Below are 25,974 nucleotides of genomic sequence, written 5' to 3'. Positions count from 1 at the left end.
ACTTATGGGATGTGAATGGCTTTAATCCGTTTCAGTAGCCTTAACAGGAATTTAGCACGGCTATTTATAAGTGACTTACATTTGCATGGAAAGAATCTTTCTGCGGTATTATTTTAAGGATGTTTATGGAGTTTGCTGTGTTCATTCTTAGTTGCAAAGTGCTAGTAATTGCAAAGGCCATGTTTTATGGCCTCTGAAAGTCACACCACGCTTGAAAAAAAAAGAACAAAAAGACCATTTCTGCTGATTATTATCCGTTTTCATGCTAATCACTAGTACAGCTAGAAGATCAGGGTCTGTGTCAAGGTCTCTATTAACATACTCTCTTCTACATGAGGAAAGTCACATTGTCTCAAGTTATACTGGCAATTCAACTGAAAAGATCAGGTGAGCTTTAAGTGCAGGACCTTAGGCTGTACTGACTGTAGCACAACAGGGCAAGAAAGGCATGTCTTCTGGCAAACTGTCATACACAGACAGCAAATACAAAATGGTGCTTGCTAGAAAGGGTGTTTGCCAGTTCGATAGGTCTAAAAAGCAGCTCAGGAAAACACTTCTCTTTATAGGAAGCTGCCTACATGGAATTTATGCTTCTGCCACAGGTGGGAGTAAACTCATGAAAGAAATGTCTTTTCTGTCTAACATAGATTAAGCTAATGAAAGCCTAAATATTTTCTATTCCTTAAAGGGCAGATAGCGCTCTTTGTCTATAGTAGGCTTGTAACATGGGGATAGGAGGAAAAACATGAAAGCCATAGATCAGACAGTCATATGACTTTATTTCATTTAAGTTCATAGCCATTTTTTATTGATTAATTCTTAATGCATTCCAAAATTTGATTAGTTTATTTGCTTCTTAGCAGGAAGATGTCTTCTGAGCCATTTCAATCTTTCAGCATAATATTTGGTCTGGAGACACTTTTGCTGACATTACTGTTTCCAATACTGAAGATCTTCATCTGTTCCTTCTTACTGTCTCCTGAGAGGGCAGCACATTAGGCAGATGTTTCATACAGGAGCTTCCACATTTATGCCTGGAGACAAAATTAATGTTTGTTAGCAATTTTAGAACTACACTGCAGTGTTTTAGACTGTCCTAACTCTCAGGATGTTTATTTCTTTATAGCTTGCCCATCATATCCTCATGGTATTACGCTTCTGAACTGTGATGGTCATTCAATGACTCTTGGCTGGAAAGCACCGAAGTACAGTGGAGGTTCCCCAATCCTTGGTTATTATATGGATAAACGGGAAGCTAACCATGAAAACTGGCACGAAGTCAATTCTTCCCTTATTACCCGGACAATTTATACGGTTGGTACTTTTTAATCCTTAGCTTCCTGGACTTGGGCTATTTCTTTGCTTTTGGCAGAGTTCTGTTTTCTTACAGATAAATTATTTAAAGTTTATTTACTGCAATACAAACAGGCCCTCCCACAGTGTATTTTGGAGTGCAACAAGCCTAAAAACTGGGCTGGAGATACCATAAATCAGTGACATCTGTTGCTATGAAATTCAAAGACCAATACTTCCATCTAGATGAGGAAACTTTTGAAGAAATAGTTGTGAAGCACATTTCTTACAAAGGACAAGATAAGCTATGGAATGCTTCATAAACTGTATTCATTAATGAATACTATGTGTATCACCACTGTAATAACTTGCAGAGAAAAGATGGAAGAAGCGTTTAGCAGGACAGATTACCATGTTGTCTGTAGAACTGGAGACATGAAAATGAAATGGAGATGGGCTGGAATGTAACGGTCCCTGCTCTTTCTCTCAACTTTTGCCTGCAAATGGAAAGGGGAGTATATAGATAAACATACCATTATGCCTACTATCCTCCTTTCCAGAGTACTAGATCAATAATTTTAGTTTTGAAATAAATTACTTCTGGTAGCTCTTATGTGTTGAATGTTTTTTTAACAGAGGAAGTTTCTGATGTTAACCTCCAAGAGGAAAGATTAGTAAGATAGGATATAGCAAGTAATTAATATCAATATGATACTTATTATCAATATGATAAAATCAATATGATGCTTGCTACATTAAGTTAATCAGATTTTTTTTCCCCCAAATGCTTCTTAAAATTATCTTTGCAAGCCATTAACTTTTCCATAAATGCCAGGGCAGAAGTAGGTCTTTAGCAGAAATTTGATGCTAAAGTAGAAAATGCTTCAGATGAGCTCAGTAAGAATATTTCATGCATAGAAGGCAGTTGGCAATACTCAGGTGTATGAATGCTTTTGACTGAGTTTATAACTGGCATCTCTGACATATCAGATGGAACATGGATGGTGAGAAATAAAAAAAGGGTGGATAGGATAGGCTCAAAAAGGCAATGCTAAGCAATGCTTTCCAAATATTTTCATTGTTTAATGCATTTGTAAACAAATGAGTAATGTAAATTAAGGGAAACCATTCAGAATTTAATTAATATGATATTTAAATCTCAGTCCTGCTAGTAGCTGTATTTGTGCCTGAAGGTGCGTCTTCATACATTATTTTGATGGACTGGAATCTGAAATACTGATGGGAAATAAAAGGAAGACAGTTTTTAGTAGCACAGAATATTTATGATACTGCAAGCAGACAAAGCCCTCAGATACACAGTACAGCACCAGGAAATCACTAAAGTGTAACCTTCTCTGATTAAATAATTCTATGGGAACCCACAGACATTCTTTCTGTAATAATCTGGGTTTTCAAAACTATATTTACAAGCTGAGCTGTTGTTGTCTCTTGTAATTTATACTATATAGCTCTCTATTGTCAGGAAATTCTATCTAAATTGTATCACTGCCTGGCTTTTCCTAGCTTACTTTGTTTGCTTTGGTCTTGCCTCAGATAACCATCTCATCATATGTTTGTTCCCATAAAAAATATCACACTAAAATCCTTTCTCTTTTCTTTTCCCAGAGAATATAGTCATAGTTTATTTATTCATGAAAATTTAAACCAGTCTAGATTTACTGCTACTAGATGTACTGACCACAGATGCATCTTTCTCTTGAGATATATAATTAAGCAGAACTCTGGGAAAATTACCCAGAGGACTGAGTTGCAGAACACTTGCTTATTGTGGTGTGGTAAAGGAATGAGGTGCTCAGGGTGTCAAAAATCTCATGCCTTATAACTTGTATACCTTGACCTCAAAATCTGAGATGGTGATGCGGTGATAGACTCACTGGGAAAGTCCAGGTTCATTTACTAGGGACATTGGCAGAGGAATAGCATGGATTCCATACTTACTTCCTCATCTTGTAATGGTAGGTAATGTAAAGAAAAAGACACATAAGCCGGAAAAAAATTGGCAAGAGAGACTTTCCCAGTGTTATACCAGCACACTGCTGAACTGAATGAATCGGCTTTTCCTTTAGTTTCCTGTTTTCCTCTCTCCTGTTCAGTCCACTATAACCTCTGTAGGCCAAAACACCATTTGAACTCTTCCTGAAGTGAATGGCTTATGAATAATCATTCATAAGTAGTGAAAGAAGGTATTTCATCTTAGAACACTCTTCCCTAATTACCTGCTGGTGGCCATTCATTGTGTGAGGCTCCCAGGACCTTTGTTCTAATCTTTTACAGCCTCTCATGCCCATGCATTGAGTGCTGTTATTCCTAGGATGATGTGGCAGAAATGTGGAAGTACAGCCTAGACCACTATAGCGTGTTTGGTTTAAGAGTAAAATTCTCTAGATTAGAGCCTGTCAGTACTCCAAGCAGAGCAGTAAATCCTGATAATGAATTAAAAATAAACATTTTGCCATTGTTTAAGTGTTTCATTTATTTAAACATGGTAAATCATAGCTTTTGATAATATCAATTTATTTTCTCAAAAAAGGTAGAGGATTTGACAGAAGATGCCTTCTATGAATTCAAAATTGCTGCTGCAAATATAGTTGGAATAGGTCAACCTTCAGATCCTAGTGAGCATTTTAAGTGTAAAGCTTGGACTATGCCAGAACCTGGTAAGTTAATTAGTTTCTCATGGATTTAAATTTAATATAAAGTCCTTAAAACACAGACATTGTAATACTCCAGCCGAACTGCTGGATGTCTTTTGGTCCATTCTTGCCATACTTACCGGTTGATTTTGCCAGTGCTTCTGAGATCCCCTGTTAAAAGCTGCCTCCACATCTCTGCTGATGACATTGGATGTCCTGAGAAGTAGGTGACCCTTACTTAGCTTGCTGAGCATCACCTTCTTTCACTGCCCATATCAGAACAGAAAGTCTTCAGCCTTTATTGTGTGTTTTCATTTCTGTCAGTTTTTTTTATCCCCAGACCTATAAGCTCCATCTCACCCTCTTCACCAGTACAACATATTTTGCTTCTGTGTTATACCCAGGACAATAACTTCAGTATATTAAGACTATTTCTGGAGCTTCATACCCCAAAACTATGGTTTTGTTCATAAATAAGACACAGCAGGGGCCTATTTCATGGCCTATGGGCAAGTATCACAACATACCCCACAACTTACAGCTAAATTCTCACAGCCTCACCTACTGTGCTCCCTTATTTATGTGATTACCTCAGATTGTACCCAGGTGTTACCTGACAGATTGTTATTAGCCAAGTGTTAGAAAAAATGTGCTAACAACCACATAGTAGGAACACTTGTGCACTGGTACTCAAACCTGTGTTTAGGTTGCTTGTAGTTTAACAGTGCAGATACAGCCCAAACCTGTTAATTGCAATGCTATCTTCTTAAAAAAAAAAAAAAAAGTTAAATAAGAAGTATTGTGAATTCAAGACCCCCAGCAGAAAAAAAGTTGATCTCGTGAGCATATAAATTTGTTCCTAAATTTTAGACATCTAGGGAATTGATTCCCCTCAGTGATGCTTGAGTTCTGTAAATAATCTGTGAAAGGGCTTTTGAGGGCCACTATGCTTATTTCATAACACTCTCACTAGTGCTGAGCATCACGTTTGCTGAAACTAGTTCTGATGTCTGGTACTGATTTCCCTAAACAAAGGGTGTCACAATATATATAATGATATATGCCCATAATGAAACACAGACATCTACCACTTTTATGTATTTCTACCTTCTTTTCCCCCAAATGCTGTAAAACACAGCTGTGTTGTTAAAATGTATCCTATTTATGACACCGAGCTTCGGAATACAATTAAGGATCCATTCTAATACCTGTTTAAGTAATCAGGATCTGTCTGACACCTACACATCTGCTTCATGCCTAAATGTTCGTGCAGATTTTTTTTCTATAAAACAAAAACAAATGCCTTAAATTATTTTTATAAAACTACTGGAATTTTTAGTTATTTCAAAAAGGCATAATTAGCTTAAGAAGGCGAGAAAATTTCATTTTCCCTTTCTGTTTTATGTAAAATGTATTTATTGCCTAGAACTAGAAACAAGTAATAATTCAGTGAGATAATAGAATCATTTACTATGGAAGAGCCTCAGATGTCATCTAATTTGACTCCTTGCCCCCATGCAGGATCAACTATACTTATCTAGCTGTTCACAGAGGCTTGCTTAATCCATCCTTAAAGACTTCCACCCATGAAGGAAGTGCAGGATCTATTCCTAATCTTACTGTGCTTACAATTCAAAAGTTTTTCTGATATTCCTGAATCTTTCTTCTTGCAATTTAATCCTTTTTATTCCTTGTCCTGTCCACTGAAGATATGAAGAAGATACTGTTCCTTTCCTTTTTGCAACAGACTTTCTGAGTTAAAAACTTTATCAGAGCCCCAGCTTTCCCCTTCAGTTAACAAAAAACAGTTTGTGCAGTGTTTTCCCCTGGATCATGTATTCCCTATCTCTAAATAAATATATTTTTTTCCTCTTTTGAACTTTTTCTAGTTGGTTCATGTCCTGAATGGCAGCACACAAACTGGACGCCTTATTTCAAATAAAGATTTATCAATACTGAGCAGAGAAAGAGTAATTCCACACATCATAAAATTATTTACTTGTTTATAAATCCTCTTCTATTTGTCTTTTAAAAAATATTTCACTGTTATACTAAGTTTAGGGTTTACTTCTTTTTAATATCCAGATTCTTTTCTGCAAAACCACGTGTCAGAGAGTTGTTCTCCATGTTTTCTAGCTAAATTCTTCTCTGAGTTCATAAATCTTACCTTCTGGATTTAATGACGTGACAAAGTTGTCAATAACAACATGTTTAATCTTTTGACCTTAACTCTCATTGTGTTAATTACATTTTCTTATCATTCTGTAATATTTAGTATAAATACATCATCAGAGGAACGATTATTTTCCTTATAGAAAGGATGGATCTGTGATTTATAGTGTTTTGAAAATGTCAGTGAAATTGCCTAGTGTAAACCAATGAAGACTATCCTTCATCCTTCATTTTAAATGATATATAAAGAAATAAAATAAAAAGTACTTTCAGGAAATGAAGAGAATGAAATTTTCATTTTCATAATGAACAATCTGACCTTTGTGCACCTTAGCTGATTACATTGTTCTCATTATGAAACAGCTGAGCAGAGTATTGCATTCTTCCTGCTTAAAAAACACCACAAGGAAACAACCCCCTTGTCTCCCCAAATCCAAACCTGTTAAAATATTTCCCAAGCCTTTTTTAAACAGTGGCTTAGCAACAGCAAAAAGAAATATTTGAGATTTAAGACTGGAAGAAAGAGGCTGATCCTTTTCCCTGGCTGACTAAAGATATCGAAGACTAATGTAATGTGACTGCAATATACTCCCAGTGTCAACAAAATATTCTTCCACATTTTGATATGGAAGAGAGGCTTCCTTCGAATGACCAAAACCCCTTGCAAGACTTCCAGTGTGAGTGATGTATTCCTTCCCCAGAGCCCATTATTATTTCATCATTCTACAGAACTTCAGTCTTAGGTATATCTGTAAGCCTCTGTGAGCTAGAGATGATTTCTAATGAATTATTTTACATGACTTTAAAAAAAAAAAAAGAAAAGAAACATCTGTGGACTCAAACTCCTCAGAACAGAACATACTTCATTACACATTTTCTTCTGCTATCTAGATTTCTAGTAAATGCATCTGCTGGTGGAAATTTAAGTATCTTTGGATATATAGACATTTAAGTTGGGATTTTCCCAGAGCCCTGAGAGAAGACTTTAGGCTCCCTGAAAATTGCAGTCTTTCCACAAGAAATGTAATATTTAACCTCATAAGATCTGCAGCAGGTACCCATATGTTTTTTCCTGAAATGTGTTTATCTACTATGGAGAAACTCCTGCTGTTTTTGCTGTAATGTGCTGAATTTCAACCTTTAGAAATCTCATGTTCATTCCTCACAAGTTGACATCATATAAGCTGCAATGGCAACCATGTTTATTTGTAAGTTTTTTCTACTTTGTTTTACATAATGAGACAATAACTAGGAAAAAGTATTATCTTTATTTAGGCCAAACTGACAACACTGGTATGTCCTTAAGTCTCAGGTACTTTCATCTTCCTTCACTCTAAATTTAAATTACAAGAGGAAAGCTGCCATCTACATTCTTTGGCTGAAAAGCAGTATTGTGTCACAGGTGATGTCAGTATGGTAGTAAATGGATATGGTTATGCCTTTATAGCCTAAAGATATAAATAAATATCAAGAGTGTAGTAAAAAAAAAAAAAAAAAAAAAAAAGAATAGTACTTCAGGTTAAACCGAATGGAACCAAAACAGTTAAGTGAAGGGAGAGGAAAATATTGCAGTGAGAACATTACCCGATAGCTTCAAAAGTAAGAATGCTCACATGTTCCTACAGCATTGGGATGCTTTAGATGTAAATAAGTTTCCTAGCAGATACTCTATTCAGAAGTTCTTCTTGGCTATCATTATTCAGCTCACAATTAAAAATACTTTTCTGCCAGGGCACATGAAGTCTGATCCCAAGTCCACTGTACTGGTGGGTTTTGGACCAGGCTGAAGGATCATGTTTCCTGTATACCAAGAAAAAAAAATCCTGCTGCTAAATTATGAACCTGAGTCTAAGCTCAGTGAAGCAACTTTGATTTGGGACTAGAAAATTAAATAATACACAAGAAATCTCTGTTCCTTGTTGGAAAATTTTAAACTTCATGGATTTTCCAGATGAATTACTTTCCCTTAGAATGGAGTTACTGAGATCCAGCTAAGAATGCATGCTTTCAAATACTAATATCACTCACCATAAAAAGCAGGTATTACTGTGTGCCTCAATATCACATATACTAAGTTTATTGTATAGGAGGAGATATTTGAAAGCAAACAGTCAAAACAAAATCAAAATTGTGCATTTCCATCTCTACTTTTTAAAAGTTTATTATATTGAAGTGAAATTCCAATATTTGAAATATTTTAGGTCCTGCCTATGATCTCACGGTTTGTGAAGTTAGAAACACATCACTGGTTCTTTTGTGGAAAGCTCCTGTGTATGAAGGCAAAAGCCCCATTACTGGGTATTTAGTGGACTATAAGGAAGTAGATAAAGAGGACTGGATCACTGCTAATGAAAAACCTACTGCACAGCGCTATTTTAAGGTAACATTTACATTGTAGTTAGTGTTAATTCAAAACTGAGTTTTAAGAACACATGGTTGGGTACAACAAAGATATATATATATTCATATATATGCTTCTGCTAACATCTTCTTATAGTTAAAAGAGTTTAGACTGTCCTCTTAAATTGACTATGATCTTATTATGTTCAAGGTTACAGATTTACATGAGGGTCATACCTATGTGTTCAAAGTTCGTGCAGTGAATGATGCTGGGGTAGGCAAGTCGTCTGAGGTATCTGAACCAGTGCTTGTTGAGGCAAGGCCAGGTAATGAACTGTTTTATCTCCTCTACTTCTAAAATACTGAAATACTTAGAGGTGGATTTGATCAATCTGATTTGATATTTTAGTGCAGATAAGTATTTTGAGAGTTCAGGAGCTCTTAGGCTTAAAACTTGAAAAACTGCTGTGGGTACAGAGGTACTGCCAAGCCTTGTTGCTTTATTTACTGCAGGAAATATTTTGATAATCAGTTATTTTAGTTTTTCTTTTCACAAACAGAGGTGCTACTTGCTCTGAGTGAAAAGAAGGATAACATTACAAGTCTATTTAAACTTCAAGACTGATAATAAAATTGTTTACATATTCTCATATTCATTTTCATTTTATAGCTTTGTTTCTCAATAAGTTTTAATATTTTAGCATGCCTTTTATTTGAGTAAGAATGTTGCTAGAATGTGATGCTGAATCAGAATATGACATAAACATTCTTCTATATATATGCAAGTAAAACAATATATATAAGTGGAGAAGGACAGAATCTGCATAGGCTTTTATCACTTCTGAATTGCAACCCTAAAAAGAAATGTACCTTTGACATTTGATTTGATTCCCATTTTGCAGGAACGAAAGAAATCTTTTCAGGTGTGGATGACGAGGGTAATATTTACCTGGCTTTTGAGTGCAAAGAAGCTACAGACGCATCTCATTTTGCGTGGGGTAAATCATATGAAGAGATTGAAGACTCTGATAAATTTAAGATTGAAACAGAAGGAGATCAGTAAGTCATGCAAGTTTGTATCGAAGTACCAGAAGCTTGTACTGTTAAAAATCTCTATAACATGAGAAAACCTACTAATTATATCCTTCATTATTAATTATTTTAGTTCTAAGCTGTACTTCAAGAATCCTGATAAATCAGACTTGGGAACCTATTCTATCTCAGTTAGTGATACTGATGGAATTTCATCCAGCTTTGTTATGGATGATGAAGGTAAGGTTCTTACCATCTCAAGTGCTTCTTCATTTTATCACCTTGACTGCACTGAAAATTGCCCAAGAAAGAAAAACAATCAAACCACACATTCTCTCCTGTGCGTAAAGGAAGAACAAAAGACAACTCAACTGACTTCATGTGATTAGTTATTTTTCTGATTATCACAATAATGAAAGTTGGGATAAATTAAGGCAATAAAAAAAAAATACATCCAATTAGATTTGTTTTCTTTATGCTGGGACTATAATGCTGTTTGCAAAGATCTTTTTCACTTTCACTAGAAAATGTTTCTTTTTTCGTTGTTTTGTGAACTTCTTCATCTTGTATGTCACTTACGCTGTGCTTTGACTTTCTAGCCTTTTACACCTTGTAATTGGTTCTTCATTAGCTGCCTAACAAGGAGTCTTATCTAATATGACAGAGACAGAACTTGAGGCTCTACATATGATATAATAAAGCTGAGATGCACAGAAACTTAAATTAGCTTTGCTTTACTTCATTTTAGCTATGCTATATCATTGGAGTTACACCAAATTTGCTTCAGTCTGACTTTGGTTTTCCATGGAGGGGTACTGAGGTGAAAGGCAAAGGGAAGAACTTTGCTGTTTTTTTCACAAAAATGACTGTTGCTTTCCCAGCCCACAGGCTGTAGTTGTTATGCCCAGTTCCCAAACTAAGCATGATTATCCCTCCACTTACCTTCTTTTTGACGTTCAGGAAGAAGCAACGAGACCGTGTGCAAGTCTGATAGTAGGCAGGACTTCTGTCACAGTGTAAAACGCATCAATCCCATTCAAAGTTGAGAGTAAATTATTGTGCAGCCACAAAAAGAATGGTTCTCCAGGACATGGACCATTTGTGTATATTCTTAGAATTACCAATATCTGCTTTTGCTAGGGAAGGTAAACTTGCAATATTTTTGATTAATATTTTTGCTATTGATGATCAGGCCTGCATTTGATTATGAGAACTTCCTTTTGGTTTAGTTTTGAAGCATCACTCCGAAAACTGTTTATAGGTCTTGTTGCCTTCAGTTTTATATTTCCAGGTTTTTCTATTCAAGATAAGTTGTTTCATGACCCACTTTTACCGCGTCTTCTCTGGTCATATCTGTCACTCAAAATTACACTTGTATTTGTACTGTGTCCCTGAACGAGTGTCAGTTTTTGTCTTAGTACTGAAAACCATTATATCACAGCCAACTTCCTCAAATGCTATAAATTCTTCTGTAATTTTGCTAAATCCTCAACTATGTCACAAATACTCGCTATTTTTCATTTGTCTTTACGTTATCTGTAAATATGGAATTGGCAGTGATGTTCATATTCCAGATCTTCACTAGTAATTAATATGATAAATAGGGTTAGTATGAAAACCTAAGAATATGATTTCTAGACTTGCACAGACTTCATGAGGATTCAGTGTATTAAGTAGAACTTTCTGCACCTTTTTCAGACAAATTTGCACTCAATATTGTTTCCTGCCACAGTAAAACAAGATTTTCAGGTACTTTGTCAGAAAGGAGGCCAGCAGATAAAAGAGCCTTATGCACTGTTTAGAAGCTATTGTCTCCCATCCTTAGTTTCAGTCCCACAGGAAGTTAAAAATAGGTTTCATCCCCTGTTTAGATTCTCTCGCATAAGAGAGTATGCTTGAAATAGGAACATTCACTAAATCCATGCATCAGAAATTAAGTTTCTTAAATCTTATTTTTAAGACATTGTCTTCTGAAGATAGTTGAGTATTTCACATATAAGACGTAAGGAGATTAATTATTTGCCGATGCTCTTATCTACCTTCTTTGACACTCATATTCTGACTACTTTTTCAGAATAAATGAAAACATGCATCTTTTTCTTAATTTCAGAGTTGGAACGTTTGATGGCAATAAGCAATGAAATAAAAAATCCAAGTAAGTTGAAGATCTGAATCTATTCTATATTTCTAGAAGAAATATAATTATGTGGTTATGACTAGAGTTCCCAAAAGGTTCTTCCTGAGACAATGGAAGCTTCATTTTTCATGGAACAACTTGCTTTCCTTGTCTTTCTATTCATTTAGAAGAATATTAGTTTGCATTGAATAAAAATTCTCATTACTTATAAGTCTTTTTGGAGTTTAACTTTACTTTGACAATGTGTTATAGGCTGCTACTAGCAGATTCCTTAAATATTGTGCAAACAATAAATTGTAAACCCTGCTCTCTCTTTGAGAAAGTAATTTAAAAATGAACATTAAATGCATTTTCCCTGCATAAAATTAATTCTATATTCAGCGTTCCAAAAATAATGGGGATATACTAATATTTTACTACAATAGTCTCTTTTCTAAGAAGGGTTCATGCATTATTGACTCTTGATTACCTTTTTAAAATTATTTTTTATTATTTTATTTTTTTTCTCCCTGCAGCAATACCTCTGAAATCAGAATTAGCTTATGAGGTTCTTGAGAAAGGTGAAGTTCGTTTCTGGATTCAAGCTGAGAGTTTATCACCAGCTTCTACCTTCAGATTTGTTATTAATGATAAAGAAGTTGAAAACAGTGATGTAAGTGCATATTGAGTATTATATATGTGTGAATTTGCTTAATAACAGTTTATGCACTAATAGTTTTTTTTTTTCTATTTTTATAGTTGTTTAAAACTACTTAGTATCAGTCTGATAATACTTGAAAGCAGTGTCAATCTTTAGCCTAAATCTTTTTTATAATGTAGAATTCATGTTGCAGAGCAATCTTATTCATACCAAAAAATAAGAGACCAAAGTTCAACCCTCAGAAGTCCATGTTAATTTTGGGGAGCGAGATGACCAACAGCAAAAGAGAAGAAGTTAGACCCTTAATAAATGCATCTGATTAAAAGTAGCACCCAAATATTTTAGGAAAAGAACTCAAGCCAAAAAAGTTGCTTCAAGTACAGATTTTGACTGCAAAACAGCAAGATGCTCTTCCCTGAGGCCCTCTGAGGCTACTGCTAATAATTCTATGTATAATGTGGGAGGCACTTGACAATGCAACAGTAATCATAGATGCAAAAGTTTTAGATGGTGTTTCCTTTATTTTTATTATTATTTTTAATTTTGGCCTCGACAGTAAATAGACACTGAATGGCTACATTAAGATGAAAGAACAGAAGAAATGCATGGTCTAGGATGAATGCATGGTCTTATGGTCTAGGAAGACCATTCATGCTAAGGGACACTAAAAAGACTGGGCTGAGAAGAAAGCAAGGTCATGTCCTTGCCAAGCTGGAGTATGGTTCATATAAAGGGCATATAGCACAGTAATGGAAATATCTTTTCCTGTGAGGAATCCACCTACAGTGCAGCTGTTTGAAAGTTTCAGTTTATTCCTGAGGTTGCAAAGCCTGTTTTTGGCCAGAGAAGCTTGTCAGCATTCTTACACCATAGAAAAGCAAGGAGCATTTCCTTTAATTACATATTGACAGGTGGAAGAGGAAGTGTTCCTCAGCAAAATACTTCTCTTCTCTGCATTTCTTAATTTAAGAAGTAATAAACTCTGGCACTGAAAGCCTGAATATTAGTGACTAGGATGTATTGAAATTGCAATATTCTGTCTTGGCAGTCTCAGTGGAACAGAATAAGCTATTTTTAGTTCACATATGTTTTGAAAGTGTTGACATCAGAGAGAGAGAGTGCCTTGAAGTGGATCTGCATTATTTCACCTCTTTAATTAGTAACCCACAGGTGACATTTACTTTTGGAGATTGATGATATTTTTGTGGAAAATCACATAAAAGCCTGGTATTTATGGTGCCAATAAAATCATTGAACTTCATCTTGCTGCATAATGGCAATAGTTAGAAGCCTAATTACACTCTAAAACCTGCTTGGAGACTGGACTACAGTCACTGAACATGTTCAATAGACCATTATGCTGGAGAATTGTAGCCTGTTTCTTGACACTGGCTAAAGTGATAAATTTTTCCTTCTAGGTCCTACAAAGGGAACAGTTTCTATAACATTTTGAAATAATCTGAGAATGGAATGAACTGAGCCCCACTTACTCAGCTGTAATTTTAATCTTTTAATGATTTTTCTTTACTCTAAAGCAAGAAATACAAACATTTTTGGAAGTGTGCTAAAGGATCAGATTGAAACATACACCTTGCTTTTCTTGTTCTGCTTCTGGAAAATCTCAATTTAACCTTCTCTCTGAGAACTCATTAAATTCATGCAAGTGTTGTCCTTGACTTCTGTGGGCAAGAAATTATAAGTGAGAATTTGAATTTGCGCTGTTTGACAATTTGCTGCAACTATACCCTCTCTTTTAAATCTACCTGGCCTATCTTCTCCACTCATATATATAACCTCTTATATAAGTAATTATACTTATTTTTGGTTATATTAATTATTTTGGAACTGTTCACTTTGCACAGATTCCTATACAAGAGAATAAATAATTTGTGAAGCTTACACTTTCCCTTCTTTTCTAATTGATTACCATATCTTCCTAACACCTTTCTGAATTTCAGGTGCCCATTATTTCCATATGAATTGCACTGAAGTCTTTTCATTCCCAAAGCCTCAGTGTTCCTTATTCTGATTTCTAGAAGAGGGCAGGCACCACCTCTGTTCAATTCAAAACAGGGTGAAGGTCATCTGGTCCTACTGTCTTCATCCATTTTAAGATATTTTTTGTCATTTCACAATTCCATAATACATGTTCTTTTAATGATCTTTTAGTTTTAAGATGAAGGGGAATGAAAAGACATTTCATTAAAGGATTTATGTCTCATTTTTAGTGCCCATGTATTTTTTTTTCTCTGTTAAATTGAACCATGGCTTTCTATTTTCATTCATTTATGGCATTTACAATATTTTTCATGTTTTCAGTTCTGTCTTCTCCTAGGTACTTTTGACTCTTCCTTTTTCAGGTATTCTGTAATATCATTTGGTTTATAATGTGCATTGGATGTATTTATGCATTTATCCTTTTGTTGTTGTTGTTGACGTTGTTATAAACTTGACAGCACTTTACAAATTCATACCCTAATTTACACTTGTACTGTTGGTACATTTGAAAGCACCAGTAATGAATGGTAACAACCTTGAATATGTCAATGCTATTCTTAGATAGGCACCTCAGGTAGCTGCAAGTGTGGCAGATTTCCCTACCCTTACAGCTGTCCTTCAGTTGACTACTTTTGCAGGTTTTCCCCAGTTGGTAGTTTTGGTGTACTGAACATACTTTAAGTGAGCATACATTGCATTAAGTCCTGCATCCGTGTGGGAGCTATTCTACCAGGCTTGCTGTCCGTGTAATAGTGAATCTGTTCTTGAAGCTGGCCAGGAGGCGTCCCTCAAAGGTGAAGAAGAAATATATGTGGGGTCATTCTTTCTAATTTTAGACAAGTACTTAAAGTTCCTTCCACTTAAGGAATTGGTCCCAGAGAGTTCAACAAGTGTTATTTTTATCCCCCCCCCCCCTTTTTTTCCTTTCCTCTTTCTTATTCTTTCCTAAACACGCAGATAAAGCTTGTGGCTTTATCTATCTGTTTCTGGTTTTGGACTCCAAGAAGAAGGTTAAAAATATATATAAAAATATAAAAATATATATAAAAATATTCTGTTTATAAGGCCTCCTGTCTCCTTATAACAACTACAGGCTCTGTAATCACTTAAAAGTGATACTTTTGTCCCCTCATGAATGGAACAGTTGTCGTGTAACATCCTTGGCTGCATTAGTTACCCAAACACATTCACCAAGTATATTCTGTGAATTATTTTTTGCTTTACTTTAGGAATTTTTTAGTTGAGATTCAAACAATGTCACTGTTAGTGCGACACACGGTCCTCATAGTTTACTCATTGAATGAAAGAGATATTATTTAGGATAATATGGTTGTATCTAAAATAGTACCTGCAAATTCTAAACACATTTTGCAATTATTGTCCAATATTTGCTTATAATTTTCTATTTTCTTGAAGATTCCTGCTAATTATTTATCTTTCTAGAATAATTATTAGAAAGCAAACACAAAAAGGACACAAACAGTGAAAACCATATTTATCTTAGAAGTCAAGTCAATATTTGGTATTTTGGGTATTCTCCAAGGACTTTAGTAGGTAGCTAGATGTTTTGACAGAATCCTAATTCTCTTTTGCTGGACTTTGTTGATCTTCTTAGTTCCCAGAATCTCTGTGGGTTTTGAACAGGGAAGCCACAAGTTACTGTTCTCTGTCGTGGTCTTACGCTTTAGCGTTCCCCAAAAAGAATATGTAGTAGAAGATGAACAAATCATTATATCCTTCCTAAATATATTTTTTTTCAGTGAGGAAAAAAATCCTGTATCAAGCTGCCACTTATGTCTCAGAGGTATTTAGTAGTTATGATGGTTTGAATTTGTTATAGATTTATTTACAAGGTACACATTTGAAGATCCACGTCTGTGTCTACAAACTTAACACTTGCAGCTATCTTTGTACTCTGCTAGGAACAGTGTTTCAAACTAGCAAAACCCTTTGTTGAGCTGGAAGCTGTACTGCAGCTAAAGACTGGATGTGCAGGCTCTTCTTCAAACGTGCATAGTACAATAAACTATTATTTTTAAATCTAAAACATCTGTATTATGATGATTTGAGGATTCCAAATGCACACAGAGGTTCCTGCCACCTCTGGGACCTTGTTGTACAATAGCAAATAAAAGCACAGCCCTCTTCCTATAGTTTATGATTAAAAAGAATGAAAACATGAAAAAAATCAAGTGTGGAGTTGGGGGATCCAAAACATGCCTACTTTGGTAGTGAATCGTAAGTAATTAACACTATACTAAAGTTATTGTTTCTTTATTTCAGAGGCATAAAATAAATTGTGACCGTCCAAATGGTATTATAGAAATGGTGATGGACCGATTTACAATTGACAATGAAGGTACCTACACAGTACAGATTCAAGATGGAAAGGCCAAGAACCAGTCTTCATTGGTTCTCATTGGAGATGGTAAGTTCATTGAAACATGGAAACTTTCAGTGAATCAGGTGAAGAAATGAACTTCAATTATTCCTTGAGTACTTTTGTGACTAACTGATCTTTTATTCACCTCTTCTGAAATCTAGCATTTAAGGCAGTATTGGCTGAGTCTGAGCTCCAACGAAAGGAATTTCTCAGGAAGCAAGGTAAGAGAACAGATTAGTGATTTTTGGCCCATTTTGCAACTAATGATGCATTCCTGGTGAATACTAGGTGCTTCTAACTTCCGTCGACTTCATTAGAAGATAAGTATATCATACAGTTGGAAGGGATATTGAACCCTTGCTGGATGTGGATCTTATTTTCTAACATTGTTATATAATATTGCAACTTTTGACAGAATTTTCATTAAGTAGAGAAATAAAGTGGGAATCCCTACAAGAGGTTATTTTTGCTGAATATTCATGAGAAGTATGCTTACTGTAGGCTCCAATCCAGCAAAACACTTCAGCACGTTTAGTTTTAAGCACACAAGTTGTCCATTCATTATAATTGACAGAAGAGCTGACAGCAAAACATCAGTAAAGGAAGACTAAAATCCTGAACCTGTGGTTTCTGTCCAGGCAAAATTTCAGGTACCAAATGTACATACATTTGTTTTATAGTCTAAGACAAAAGTAGATTTAGGGAAGAAATTATACTGTATATATACTCACAATCAATGATTTAAGTGAAAGTCTAGGACTTTGCTACCTCCCATGTGTGGGTATTGCAATTATAGGCCCTGATCCTCCAGACATTAAAACATACTCAAAAATTTACTGATATGAGTAACCACAATAACTTCAAAGAGTATGTATATAGGTAAATTTACTGAAGGACATACATAATTGACTTTGGAACCTAAATAGGGAACAGGGATATTTCTGTTCTGCTTGTAATGATTAATATATATTTTTTAACTTCAATTAATTTGGACAAAAGCTGTCTGGCATGGGTTTTTTGCTTTGAAAGTGTAATTTGGTGAGCATTTGAATACAGTTTTTTATTCTCAAGTTCCACCTGCATTAAACACATCATCTTGTTTGTAACTATTCTGTTTCTTTCCTATGCTTGCTTAGAAATTGGGTATAAACGTATTTAGTAAACTTACTTGTTTTTCTCACTGTTTTACATTTTGGAATGCTACATGATTTACCCTATAAGCCGATAGATACGTGCCTCAGGTTTCTAATCTATACTTTAGAAACCTGTGTTAATACAATGAATACTTACAGCAGGATTTTCCTTCTTGTTCATGGGTAGTTCAGGAGTGCTCTCTGATCATTCTGGTGTAGGGATGTGAGAATGTAATTATCAGCCTTTTTGTTTCTTTCACTAGAACTCTCTGTTATCCTTTCCTTCATTTTACAAAATATGCTTTAAGACTATTTTGTTTCTTAGGTCCTCACTTCTCAGAGTTTTTGTATTGGGAAGTTACAGAAGAATGTGAAGTTCTACTTGCTTGTAAGGTGAGGAAATATACTTAAAATAATTTTTAGAATTTGTTGCTTAGTAGCTGAGGTAGGAAAATGTGTGGAAAGATTTTGATGTTTTTACAATGGAAAAATTCCTACTGAAATATTTTTATTTGGACAAATTTTAAATCAAACTTCCTGACTTGTTGTTCTTCAGCAATAGTCTTCATTAAAAAAAAAAAAAAAAGAAAAAAACAAGATCAAATCCTCAATGTAGAACGGGAGCAGTCTTAAAAATTAAACAAACAAACAAACAATTTTTGGAAATATGTAGATAATCTAATCTTTTATAATAACCGCGAGTCACAAAAATTATTTAAATAAAATAATCAGCCCTAAGTGGTCCTTCTTCCTTCCTAAAAAAATAGCCACAGTTCAAACTCTTTCCTTACAGTTTTCTGATTTGGAACTACCTCTAACAAATTGTCCATTATTTAATCAACTGTAACCAAAGATGCAATAAAAGTTTTTAGAATTGAAGTTATCGAACAGGATTTTTATTATATTTGGCTAATGACTTTGGAATCATAACTAATGCATATGTGCATAGAATTCAGAGTAACTTCTGCTATTAAGGTCTTTATATGCCATTCTGAACTGATATATTTTCATTTTTGTTGCTCTTTTCTAGAATGACTAATTAGAGGTCTCAATAACAAAGTTAATTGAATTCAACAAGCATTGAACTCTTCTTCATTGCCTTTTCCTATTGTACAGACTTTACTGTATTCATTTTCTTCATTCTTTTGAATAAGTTTTTGACTTTTAATTAGATTAACTTGAATCATTCATAATGAGTAATATACATGCAATTTTTTTTTCTTCCTTTTTTTTTTTTTTTTTTCCCCTCTGCTCACTAATTAGGAGGCCTTTAACCTCAGTTTATTCCCAGCAGAAGTGACCTAGGTGGTGAAGCTGCCATTCTGCGTGCCCCCATTTTAGTGCTCAGGACTCATTAGCTAACACAGTACTTTTGCTGGTACTGCACTGCATAGTTGCTGCTTTTTATAATCTCATAGTGCATTTGCCTCAGGCATGAACTCTGCTTATTCTTTCATTAATTAAGTGATGCTGAACCAGTTATACTAGTGTTAATTCTCTACAAATTAATCTGAAATTATCCTTCTTGTCTTTGACAGTAGAGCCTGTTTATACCACAGAAATTTTGAAAGGCTGATTATATGCTTTTTACCAGTGTACTTTTTATTTTTTCGGTCAGAACATTTTATGTAAATACAATATAGGACGTGGGCAGTCTGCAAATTCATCCTTTTAACTATGCCTTTGACCTTATAATGTTTGTTACTGTTAGTGTGTGACTGGCTGTTAGGTTCAGGCCATTGTTGTTTATGGCCATTTAACTGTTATTTATACATAGGAAGAAGTTGAACAATAAAACCTGGATTTGTCTGACTAATTTCAGGTACCTGACATTCAAGTCAGAGGTGTGGCTGACCTGGGCGGTATCTTCAGTAATAAAAATATCCAAGGAGCAATTGTTGCCTTCCTAGGCCATACCATTTCCTTCAGAGTGGCTCATATTCACACTGCTCAGTTGGCTTCCTGTAGAGAAGACTGGGCTTGCCTAGATCCAGGTCTCTTCTAACCTCTTTGTAGTGCCTTTGTGCAAAAATAATCTTTGTGGGTGTTCTTACCTCTTGAAACAGCCTGGGATAATGTGAAGGACATGATGTGACATGCAAGAGAGGACTTTTGACCAGGAATTTCTCAAAGACTATGGCATAAAATAGAAGACTTTAAAAACTGGTAGCTTGTGTAAGACAGATAACTGATGGTACGATCCAGATATATAACAGTAATTATATGGTTCTACATATAAAAAAATATGTAAAATATGTAAGGTATGGTTCTACATACAATGGTTCGCACTGGAAGGGACCTTAAAGGTCATCTACCTCCATACCCCCTGCCATGGGCAGGGACACCTCCCACCAGATGAGGTTGCTCAAAGCCCCATCCAACCTGGCCTTGAACACCTCCAGGGATGGGGCAACCACTGTTTCTCTGGACAATGTGTTCCAGTGCCTCACCAACCTCACGGTAAAGAATTTCTTTTCCTTTTATCTAATCTAAATCTACCCTCTTTTAGTGTAAAGACATTACTCTGTGTCCTATTGCTACACTCCCTTACAAAGAGTCCCTCCCCAGATTTTCTTTAGGCCCCCTTTAGGTACTGGAAGGCCACTATAAGGTCTTTGCAGAGCCTTCTCTTTTCCAGGCTGAACAACACCAACTCTCTCAGTCCGGCCTCACAGGAGAGGTGCTACAGCCCTTTGACCATCTTCGTGGCCCTCCTCTGGACTTGTTCTAATAGGTCCATATCCTTCCTGTGCTGTCAATAATAATGGACAAATATAGATTGTGCTATGTCACAGAACATAAAATGTAGCATATGTACTCAGGTACCACTTCCATTCTATGGGATTGGACTTGACTGACTTTTGTTTGACTTAATCATTAATTCCGTAATAGCTGAGGCTGATGAACTGTACTGATGAACTTTTTAGACCCTGAATGCGAGGGGGACATGTTTGTCCATCTCAATAACAATTTGATGGTGTTTCCTTTTTATTGCATGTTTATTTTTCTTTACATGCCAGCATCTACTATCATTTTCTTCAAGTAGTTCTAAATTTCAGAATGTTCAGAAGCTACTCACTCTTGCATAGCCTTGACCTTTATTTGTACTGTATTTGTTAAAAGCAAGATTTTTGGTGTGTGGTTAAACAGTAAAAAAGGTAACTTTTCATAGTAAATGTCAACATGAAATAACTTCGGCACTGCAAACTGCATGTGTCTGAATCTCAGTCTATTTATTGTCAGATTGAGTGCTAACAGTCTTTGATGAAAAATTGTTGAAAAGCATTAAAGGCTTGTTCCTTCGGGCTTTGTTCAAATAAAATTGCCACTCATGTCATATGACTACAGGAACAGCCACTTTGTAGTTACTGGTAAATGTAAAATGCTGCTCATTTTTTTTTCAGGCAAGACATTGCTTTAGGCCAGGTTGTGATCCCAAATACTCTGTCAGAGATACATAGCAACCATGCTAGTTATTAAACAGCAATATATGTGATTAATGTGAACAGGATTTAGAGAGCTTCCAGGAATCAGCACAGGAGAAAGGTGGTGGTGGTGGGGAAATTCCTCCTATTTGTCTGGTCATCTCTACAGGGAGCTTTCATAGAGCTGTTCATCTACAGAATAAGACACTCTAACGTGAAAGGGTTAGAAATTGGTGCATATATTTTCCTCCTAGCAAGCCACTTGAAAACTATTTCAGAACTCAGAACTAAATTAACTTCTGGGCTGCCCAGTATCCATTTGTTCAGTTCTTTAAGGAGTTTTTTTTTTCTTTTTTCTTTTAAGCGACTGCCTGGGGATAAAACATCTTGCCAGCCCTGTCCTTCTACCAAAGCCATGTTGATGGGGATTCAGGCTAGGCACAGAAATACCACTGTATTTCTGTGATTTCTGGAAGGATATGGGGATAGTGATGTCAAATAAACCATACTGCTTCTGAAATGAAGAAAAATAAAATATATTACCAAAGTTTCTAAGGAGATCTGGGCTTTTAACTTCTTTGAATTCACACTTTGAGACCATTCATCCAGCAATATTTTAAGCGTCACTATTAGACAATTTATACTTCAAAATTATAGCAGTACTTTAGGTATAGCTGTAGTTTATTTATGCATTGCTTAGAGCAGCTGCTACTATTACAGCAAAATTTGGTCTTTCAAGAGCCTTCTCTGTATCTGCAACATTTTGTTAAGCTCCTTTGTATTGAAAGAGACTTCATTTGTAGAATCCCTCAAGTTTTCGTATTTCCCATAGGATACAATGTAGTGTAAAAAAAGAATTTGTAGTGCAGCTCACAATTTTGAAGTCTTTTTGAAGGAAAGTAAAATGCTTTCAGAATAGTAATTTCAGTTGCTTTTTGTGGTTTGGCCCTGAAAGGCATTGCTTAGATGGCCAGGATGAATGCAAATTGGCTGAATGTTCTCCAAGATAGGGCCTAGAATGTGTTGCAGGTCTGTGGCAACCCATGGCAAACATAAAACAATAAAGGAGAGTTCAGCATCTGTAATTTCAAATATACTTCTCATAGATATCTCTAGACAAACTACAACCGTATAGCAAGGATGCAAAATCCTTTAAGGGAGGAGATTGTCAGGATTGCCTTTAAGGATTTGATAGTGCTCTTAAGCTCTGAGCTGCCTTCTTCTGACCAGTTCTGTGCTGAAAATACAGCACAGAGTAGGACTAAGTAGGACTAAGATTTTGCTGAGTAGGAATTGGTTTTTTCTACTTAGCTATTTGATGTACATTATATTAAAAAAAAAAAAAAAGCCTTCTTATGCTGAAAGTACCTGTGTAACTACATACACTACAATGTATTTCATCAAGATATAGCCATGCTTATGTGCCTTTTTTATTGTACAGGTTGCAAACACAAAGAAGGAGACTGTTTTCAAGTGGTATAAGGATGGTTCTGGGATTGATGTCGATGAGGTGCCTGATCTGCAGAAGGGAGAATGTCACCTCCGTATTCCCAGGGTACAGTATCACCTACTGATTAGAAACGACAGTTCTGCTTGATGTGTTATAGATTTGCCAGGCAGAGCACTAAAAGAGCTATCATGATTTCTATGAACCATTTTTAGGAAAAGGTGTATTCGCTGCCTTTCAATTAGCTAGTGAGTTGTTACTGCTAGAAAAAAATTATATATTTTTGTTATCAGCTCAGCCAGGTTATGCTTAAGTTGCTTCAGCATCCTTTGTTGAACTCTTTTTTTTTTTTCTTATTGCTTCTTAGTTTTTCAATTTATTCAAGCACCTCATATTTGACAGTTGTCTCAGTTTTATTTAACAGAATAAATAGGTTTGAGGTATATGGCTTCCTAAGATTTATATTTATGCAAAAAAAATAACCTAACTTGTGTATGAAGCTTTACCTTAAAAAGTTGCTTTCTTTCTCAAGTGCCAAAACCTCCCCTGGATCGAGTCTTTCTGCTTTCAGAATAATGTGCATTCCATTTAATTATTTTATTTAATCATTGTCTTCATATTCTTATTATTTACTCCCTTCGTTTCACTTGCAATAGGATACTGAATTTCCAGTCACTTCATTTTTTTGAGTAGACTTTTCTGTGGGAGGGTAGTTTCAGCTTAATTGAATTGCTGTCATTACTTATCATTTAAATATATGACTCTTTTTCCATTATTTAGTTGTTTGTGGGCTTGTATAAATCTAAGATTAAATTAAACAACCTCTAACCTGAATGTAAGTATTTAGATATTTCCCTTTGTGTTTTTAAATAAAATAAAATAAGATCATCCAAACAGAAACTACTGCCTTTAAAGCAGTATCACTGTGTTAGATTTTAGAAAGTAAGCCCTCCAAGGGTAATCAATACATTATTTACTTAGTATACATATAATTTGACTACAGCTGCTACTTGAATGAAAGCCACTTAGTTGATACTTGGACAGTTAAAGGATATATATCAATTGTCATGCTCTACACAGTGACTCCAAAAAGTAATAGTTTTAGTTGAAGAAAAAATGCATTTCTAAAATTTGTGTGGGTTGAAGTTACCCTCTATTATATCTTACTAACCTACTTATAATTTCTATTGACCAGAATCGATCCTATTTGTCTCTATGGAACAAGAGAAAAGAGAGACAGGAAAAAAAAAAAAGCTTCTCAAGACAATTGAACTGAAATCAGATTATGTTTTAGGTTTAGGGACTAACTATAGCTGCATAAAAAAGCATGCACAAGCCACTTATAGTTTAGTAAGATTATTTATCCAGAACACAGTACAATGTGTATTGTTTAACTTGTGAATGCGTGCAGTGGTTAAGCAAATATCTTCTCATTAAGTTGTTCAGTAAACATCCTGTGCTTTCCTTGTAGTTGTCTCGCAAAGATGAAGGTGTTTATAAGGCAACACTATCAGATGATAGAGGTCATGATGTATCTACTCTTGAACTATCAGGAAAAGGTAACATTCCATTTACTGCACTGAAATAATGTACATTCTCTGAAGAGGTGTTCAAGATCTATCTTTGCAAATGGCAAGTCAGCACGCATATTTGGGGTCCTTTTTCAGTTCTTTTCTTATGTTATAGGGGCCTGATCTGCAGATGACCAGTTTAGTATGGGTGACATTGGGCTTTGTAATGTTACTCTTAAATACCTTCACAGGCAAGAAGTAAGTTTTAATTAGACACTCCCCTTTTATGGTTTTTTTTTTTTTTTTTTTAAAGAGCTCTTTCCCTCTGTCAGATTTGGTAAGTTTTAGTGTCTACAAAAAAACTAACAGTACCAGGACCTTCAAAGTGCCAAATATGTTGAGGTGGGTGTCTCGGTGACTTATTTTGATTATAAAATGGTAAAGCTGTAATTTTGAAAGTGTGAAAGAACAGACCCAGTTGTAAATGTAGGGAAATAAAAATCATACACAACTGAATTTGCAACTCATCAGAGTAGGATTTTCAAGTAACAATTATCCTGATCACTGGAATGAACAGAAAATACTGTAGTTCTCCATCTTTTGATCGAGGTCCCCTCCTACTTCTGGAATGTATACTTCAGTTACAGAAAAACTAGCCTGTGCTGGAAATGTAGACAGTGAAATGCCTGTTTTGAGAAAACATGATGTCTAACTTGTGGAACCAGGAGGCTTTGAAAATGTTAACCAGCAAAATCACAGGAACTACAGTATTAAACCAGTCAGTGCATCCCCTAAATGGTTGATTTGACCCTGATAAACAGAGATGTTTAGTAAGAACTGGGCTCTTGAAACTGCATATTCTATGAGGCAAGTTAGTTTGAGCTCAACGTTCATTGGAATTCAAATGAAAATAAATGCAAACAAAGATAAGAGGATCTAATTGAAAATGCACTGATGATAGGCATCTACACAAGGTTTTATGTGTTACCAGATATTCTCTCCCTTTTTCATCCTACACAGTGACACTGAATAGGATACTTGTGCTACAGAAAGTGCCCTAGTCTTCTGCCCTTTTGTCTGAGGTTCTCCCCTTCCACAAACCCAACAGCTCTGTCATCTTTCAAAAGCTTGATATGATACCTGTTTTCTTCCTGCTGTCGAGAAGTTTACATTTGCCAAATGCCATCCTACAGGGAGCAGGTGAAAACTGTTTTCTCCAAAAATGCAGTAATTTTTATTTCTCTTAACTCTTCTTTGTATGTGAACTATCAAGTTTTAATGACCTTCTATTGTTTCTGGCACGAAGGATACAAAGAGAAAAAATTTGACAGCACATCTGACTCTGCATACAGCAGAGATATTCATTAACACAGCACAGAATTCATATAATGTACGCAGTCTCCAATTTGTCCTGCATACCTGTTGCAATTTTAATCATTTTCTTTGCCTAAGGATGTGAAGATTTCCCATATCATTTTAATTAAACTAAACATAACAAAGCTATATTCTGATTGAATTTTGATTGTATGCTTTCTTTTTATTTTTATTTTTTTTCTCCTCAGTGTATGATGATATAATTCTGGCATTGAGCAGAGTCAGTGGTAAGTAAAGTCTCTCTTGGATTTTCATGTCTTTTTTTTTTTTTATATTAAAGTCATCTGAGCCTGAGGCAGACAATTTTTATTGTAAGTGGGAAATCTATGGGAGTCATGATGCTTATATCTTTATGGGCACGTTATTAAGGTTCTGAACAGGCATTCAACCTTGCTAATTGACACTATTAAAAGGGAACAAAGAATTGTTCCACCT

The 25,974-nt window shown here is 35.3% G+C and overlaps 1 protein-coding gene across 2 annotated transcripts in view; it reads left to right on the top strand.

Moving 5' to 3' along the window:
• The window catches only part of MYOM2 (myomesin 2), an 82,207-nt gene that overhangs the window by 46,558 nt on the left and 9,675 nt on the right, over nucleotides 1–25,974 (top strand). For both annotated transcript variants that reach the window (XM_066994811.1, XM_048051734.2), the window contains exons 19-32: nucleotides 1,127–1,314; nucleotides 3,845–3,971; nucleotides 8,321–8,499; nucleotides 8,671–8,785; nucleotides 9,362–9,518; nucleotides 9,625–9,731; nucleotides 11,602–11,646; nucleotides 12,144–12,280; nucleotides 16,550–16,694; nucleotides 16,811–16,870; nucleotides 18,108–18,175; nucleotides 22,649–22,762; nucleotides 24,126–24,213; nucleotides 25,728–25,766. In XM_066994811.1, the coding sequence (XP_066850912.1) occupies nucleotides 1,127–1,314; nucleotides 3,845–3,971; nucleotides 8,321–8,499; nucleotides 8,671–8,785; nucleotides 9,362–9,518; nucleotides 9,625–9,731; nucleotides 11,602–11,646; nucleotides 12,144–12,280; nucleotides 16,550–16,694; nucleotides 16,811–16,870; nucleotides 18,108–18,175; nucleotides 22,649–22,762; nucleotides 24,126–24,213; nucleotides 25,728–25,766 (1,569 nt within the window). The remainder of the gene's footprint in view (nucleotides 1–1,126; nucleotides 1,315–3,844; nucleotides 3,972–8,320; nucleotides 8,500–8,670; nucleotides 8,786–9,361; nucleotides 9,519–9,624; nucleotides 9,732–11,601; nucleotides 11,647–12,143; nucleotides 12,281–16,549; nucleotides 16,695–16,810; nucleotides 16,871–18,107; nucleotides 18,176–22,648; nucleotides 22,763–24,125; nucleotides 24,214–25,727; nucleotides 25,767–25,974) is intronic.

The sequence above is a fragment of the Anser cygnoides genome, chromosome 3 (assembly GCF_040182565.1).
Source record: "Anser cygnoides isolate HZ-2024a breed goose chromosome 3, Taihu_goose_T2T_genome, whole genome shotgun sequence".
Lineage (NCBI taxonomy): Eukaryota > Metazoa > Chordata > Aves > Anseriformes > Anatidae > Anser > Anser cygnoides.
The sequence above is the reverse complement of the archived record's forward strand: the minus strand, read 5'-3'. Positions and strand labels throughout refer to the sequence as shown.